The sequence below is a fragment of the Limulus polyphemus genome, unplaced genomic scaffold (genome assembly GCF_000517525.1).
Source record: "Limulus polyphemus unplaced genomic scaffold, Limulus_polyphemus-2.1.2 Scaffold232, whole genome shotgun sequence".
Classification (NCBI taxonomy): domain Eukaryota; kingdom Metazoa; phylum Arthropoda; class Merostomata; order Xiphosura; family Limulidae; genus Limulus; species Limulus polyphemus.
Window position 1 is genome coordinate 244,718 of NW_013665842.1, and position 5,187 is coordinate 249,904.

At 32.1% G+C, this 5,187-nt stretch overlaps 1 protein-coding gene across 3 annotated transcripts in view; it reads right to left on the reverse strand.

Moving 5' to 3' along the window:
• Positions 1-4,139, reverse strand: part of LOC106478609 (transmembrane 6 superfamily member 1-like) — a 21,831-nt gene extending 17,692 nt beyond the window's left edge. Inside the window, exons 1-2 of one of the 3 annotated variants that reach the window (XM_013939166.2) lie at positions 3,673-4,139; positions 2,260-2,331 (exon numbers count right to left, since the gene is read on the reverse strand). In XM_013939166.2, coding sequence (XP_013794620.1) covers positions 2,260-2,331; positions 3,673-3,898 — 298 coding nt within the window. In that variant the 5' untranslated portion in view covers positions 3,899-4,139. Of the gene's footprint in view, positions 1-2,259; positions 2,332-3,626 lie in introns of all 3 variants that reach the window. The other 2 variants (XM_022382226.1, XM_022382227.1) reach the window with 2 other exon arrangements.
• Positions 4,140-5,187: the final 1,048 nt, after the last annotated feature.

Genomic DNA, 5,187 nt, shown 5'->3' on the forward strand with positions numbered 1-5,187 from the left:
GGGGTCTGGAAAGGGCTTGCCATTGTCTGGGGCTGATTAAATTGATGGTTAATGTATCCTCCTTGTGTAAAAAACAATAAATGATCCTTTAATGTATCTAATTCGCTTTTAAATTTACTAATGTCTTCCATTTGCAATTTTAGCCACTGTTGTTGACTTTCCTTTAGTTGCTACTGACTTTCCTGCAACTGTTGGAGACTTTCTTCCTGTTTCCTTTCTTGTTCCAGTTGCCACTGCTGTAATCTCTCTTCTTGTTTGTTTTCTTTTTCCTCCAACAACTGCTGTAATTTCTCTTCTTGTTTGTTTTCTTTTTCCTCCAACAACTTCTGTAATCTCTCTTCTTGTTTCTTTTTTTTTCCTCCAACCACTGCTGTAATTTCTCTTCCCTTTCTTCTTGTTTATTTTCTCATTTTTCTTGTTTCTTTTGCTGCTCTAGTATTGCTGCCATCAAGTCTGCTAAGCTGTAGTTTGATTTGCCGCTTCTCGTTTCCATTATTTTTTTATTTTTTTTTTATCTTGTCCCACTGTCTGACACCAATTTGTTACGTCTCTGGTCGTTAGTTAACTTCTCGTATAATTCCTTTCCGATGAAACTTTAGCGACACAAGTCCTTTCTTAAATAAAACTGGTTTATTCTTTCTGAATACAACTTTGCAATACACTTAATTTCCACAGTCGTGCTATAACAAATGCTATAATTCACAACGAACGTCTCGCGTGCTTGCTCAACAATACGTCTCTCTCTGTCCGCAGTTCAATTGCCCATTGTTGCCGTCACGTCTTGACCATATTATATGTATAAGAATACCGAAATCTAGTAAACGCTCGAGCATTCACGAACCTTCGAGAATATGACGTGTTACTAGCATCATGTGACCTCCGCTGTCGTAACAATATTTTGAATTAATACTTTTTAACAATGGATTTCAAAACTGTAAAAATGGCACAATGGTTAAAGTGTTTGATTCTCAAATGAAAAACTAGCATTCCAATCCCAGTCAAGTCAGGACTTTATGTTAATTTTCTTTTAATGATCATATTTACAGTAAACTCTTTAAATACCATTATAGATTAAATCAAAAATTTGAGATATTGGTTAAAATTTGAATTAAAAGATGGCAAACCACCTCAGTTTCTCATTTCAATTGAAAATTTCTAACATCATCTATAAAATAAATTCTAAATCAAATTTCTGAATAAAACTAAAAACAGTTCAGAAACAGTGCAAGAAATAAAATGTCATTTAACAAGAGAAAGTAGATGGATGGCATGACAAAATCAAGAAAGTTTAGCAAAAATTAGGATAAATGAGGCAAGGGGGAAAAAATGGCATGGTCAAATGAGGCTCTAGAAGAAACAAAGTGAAGAAGCCATTGGTGCTGATGGACATCAAATGGGTTCTGGCCCCCTTATGTTTTCCCTGTGCATTGTACAGGTACATAAGCGTGTTTATTCAATACAATGATTTTCTGTTAATTGCAAATGAACTTTACCAGCTTCTTAACTGGAATTAAAAAAGAATTACAAGTAGCAGTATTTTTAAGCAGGTCTAGAGCAATGGGACAGAAGGTTGCAGTTGACCGATTTGCATGCAACAGGCTTTAAGTGTACCTGATATCAAGCTGAGTCGACCTATATTTTGGCTTTTATTCAATACATGATCAGGGAAAATACCAGTGTAGTCATAGACTACATGGAAGTTCTGGGATGCTTAGATACAGCTAGGCACTCTATAAACTATCAATCAGAACTGTTTAATTGTAGAAATCACGTTACTGACAGTGCAATAATATTAGATATTTGCCTTTTGTCAAAGTTATTTACTGTGAATTGTAAATAGGTATAATCAAAATAGAGAGGGTCATACTTACTGCATAAATATTGCCATATTAGTTTTATTTTTGCCAAATTAGCCTACCCTACCATTAGTTTTTGCCTTTTCCTGTATCATTAAAAATAAAGTTTTTGGAAATTTTGTCAATGGTCTCATCTGGGAGCCATTTTAGGTCAAATAATTAGTGACTTTGCACATAAAAACTATTTAATCCAGAGACACAACACTTGGATAAGTCTTTTATCTATGGCACCAATATCCATGAACCTTTGGTTTTGAGGGTGACTGACCTAAATAGACTGATCCATGTAGGTATACTATCATGGAAATTTTTGCATAGCAGTAATTATTCATAACATTATCTTTCTGAGTTGTACACTTAAGATATATTTTTTAGCTTAATGAACTTTTGTTATTAAACCTACCTGATATTATTCCATCAAGTTCTAGTGCAATGATCAAAGCAACTACTCCAGAGACAGAAGATACTGCAAAAACTAAAATAAAATAATCACACATTACCATCTCTTAAAGACTTTAAAGTACACTAAAGACTGCAAATCATGTCTGGGAAATAATAATAGTAATAATATGTAAATGCTTTACAGTTTTACTTCCTTACATTTGACTTTTTTATTGTACAACTCTATGATTGAAACAATCTAATACTTATAACTTTTATTTCACCCTTTTTAGTGAAGAAATAAGAAACAAAATGTAAATGTATGTCAGCCTACAAAATGCTTGCAGGCCAACAATTACTATACCAGATCATCATCAATGAAGAAAACCTGGAAGGCAAAAAATATCATAAAATATAAATGCATATAAATCATGGTTAAACATTTAATAAGCCATATGTTTGTAGAACTTATTAATCAGAAATGAACTGGGGTATAGCTATAACCTTATTTTCTTTGTTATTTAGTACTACAAGACTATATTAAATCATATAGTTGTACTATAATACATAGTTTAACAATAAAGCTAAAACTAAACACTTTATTTTGAATATATGGGCATTTACAAGATCTTAATTTAATTTTACTTTATAATGACAGGCCTGAAGAAGACAGACCAAAGTTCTGTCAAAACAAGCAGTATGTTCCACCATCAATAAAATTCTTCCTTATGCATATAAATCATTGTTTGCCAACCTATTATCATATTAGCATAATGTGCTTCCTTACTAAAGTAGTGTATTGCTAATGGTATTATGATATCAGAAAATAATGAGTATGAGAACCGTTGTCTTATGCAGTGCAAATCTTACCAATTGACTCAAGCAGCTAGGCAATACACTCACACATTCCATTAACATTAACAGGATGCATGCCAATGTTATTTATGGGAATTTTCCCTCCATATTTTTTTATTTGATTAATGTACATGTTAGATGTCCAACTATTATTTAAAAAGGAAATGTCACAGTAAATAATAATAATAATAATAAACTGTAATTTTTTGGGGCAATATGAAGACTCAAACAGTCACTTGTTTTGTTTTACTTAAAAGGCTAGCATTCTATTTACAATAACATAAAAAAAGCATTTAGTGTTACTGCATATACTATTAGTAAATAAAATATGCTTGGTATTTTAATGAGTAAACCATTACAAGTGTCCATGTGATAAAGATAAAAACATTTTATCTAATTCTTGCATATTTTAATTCTACCTTAAGTTTTATGTGTTACACTTACAGTAGTATAATTAATGCTAAATAAACTAGAACTTAGTAGTATATCAGAATAATGACCAACTGAGAATAGTAATATAAATGTGACACTAACTCACAAATAAAACATGCCATACATTGATGATAATAATGCTAGGTACCATAAAATTGGTAATTATCTTGTTTCTTTACACCATATCCATGAGACCCTGATGACCTTACAACTGAAACTGACAGTACTGTCAAAATAAATAAAGCCCCAATTAGCCAGGCAACAGGACTCGTCGTATCCCACTGTATTAACAGCATCACCATGTTGTAAACGTAAGTCAGTGGCACAGCTAAGACTGAAGCTATAAAAACCTTTGTTGCATTGGAAAATGACATGTCTCAAAATGTTAAAAAATACCTGCTAAACTCTGGTATTAATATACTTAATAATCTGCAATAAAAATATTTCAAGCTTCACTTCAAGTTCAACGAAGCATTTTTCTCTTTCTCGAAACAATCTAAACAACACCATTTTGTTGTTTACATCATATAAAAATGACCCCAAGAGTGCGCTGTGACTAAAACTCATGTATTGTATATAACAGGAAATTCAACTTGGCAAAGACGTTATTGTTTCGAAAGACGATTTTTGGTATTGTAATCCCTCCCCTCAGACTTGCTGCTGGGCCACCTGGAGTCACAAAGTGTGATGTTAGTGTGTGCGTGTGTTTTTTGCATAACAAAGCCACAGTGAGCTATCTGCTGTGTCCACCGAGGGGAATCGAAACCCTAATTTTAGCATTGTAAATCCGTAGACTTACCACTGTCCTAGCGGGGGACTACAAAGACGTTAGAAGTCAATGTAAAAATTTATTTATTTATTTTTATCTAACAAGGCCACAATTTTCTGTTTTCTCTACATGTTCACACAGGGAATTATAGAGCATACCTGTTTTTTTTTAAAGTGTTTATTATTGGAGCAAAAAATAATTAACAACCTTAAAAGTTCAGTATCAGACATTTTAAGATAAACGTAGTCACAAGATAATTCGTGAAGAATTTTAAAATAACAGTTTGAAACTATGCAGTAGATATCATTACATGGAGTTGAAAGCAAAACAACAACAACAAAAAAAAAAAAACTCTAGAACGGGAGAGAAGAAGTAAAAAGTACAGTTTAAACACTAAAAGGACACAGTTAAAATCTCATTAATCAATTTGACACAGTTGCACCATAGGTGTGTTTTAGCGGTCATAAAGAAATAAAATTACTGTTAATTAATGAAATGATGAATGTTTATCACCTACTTAGGAAAAGTAAAAAATATATGTTCGAAACGTAAGGGCTGTGCAAACTTCGAAATCAAGAAACTGGAGAAATAAAAGGGCTAGAATCACTCTGAGTTTCATCTTGTTTGCCATTGCTACTAAAATATTTCCGATAAAAAGATATTTGCAATAGTAACACCTTAATTCTTCAATAAGCCTAAAGGTTTGAAAAAATGAAAGGATTTATGATAATGAATATAGTTAAAATAAAAAGTTTTGAAGAATTGGTTTGGTTTTAAATTTCGCGCAAAGCTACCCGATGGTTATTTGCGCTAGCCGTCCCTAATTTAGTAGGTTGTTAGTGTGTGTTTTTACTTCTTCTTTAGTTATTATATAAATTGTTCAAAATTTCTGTT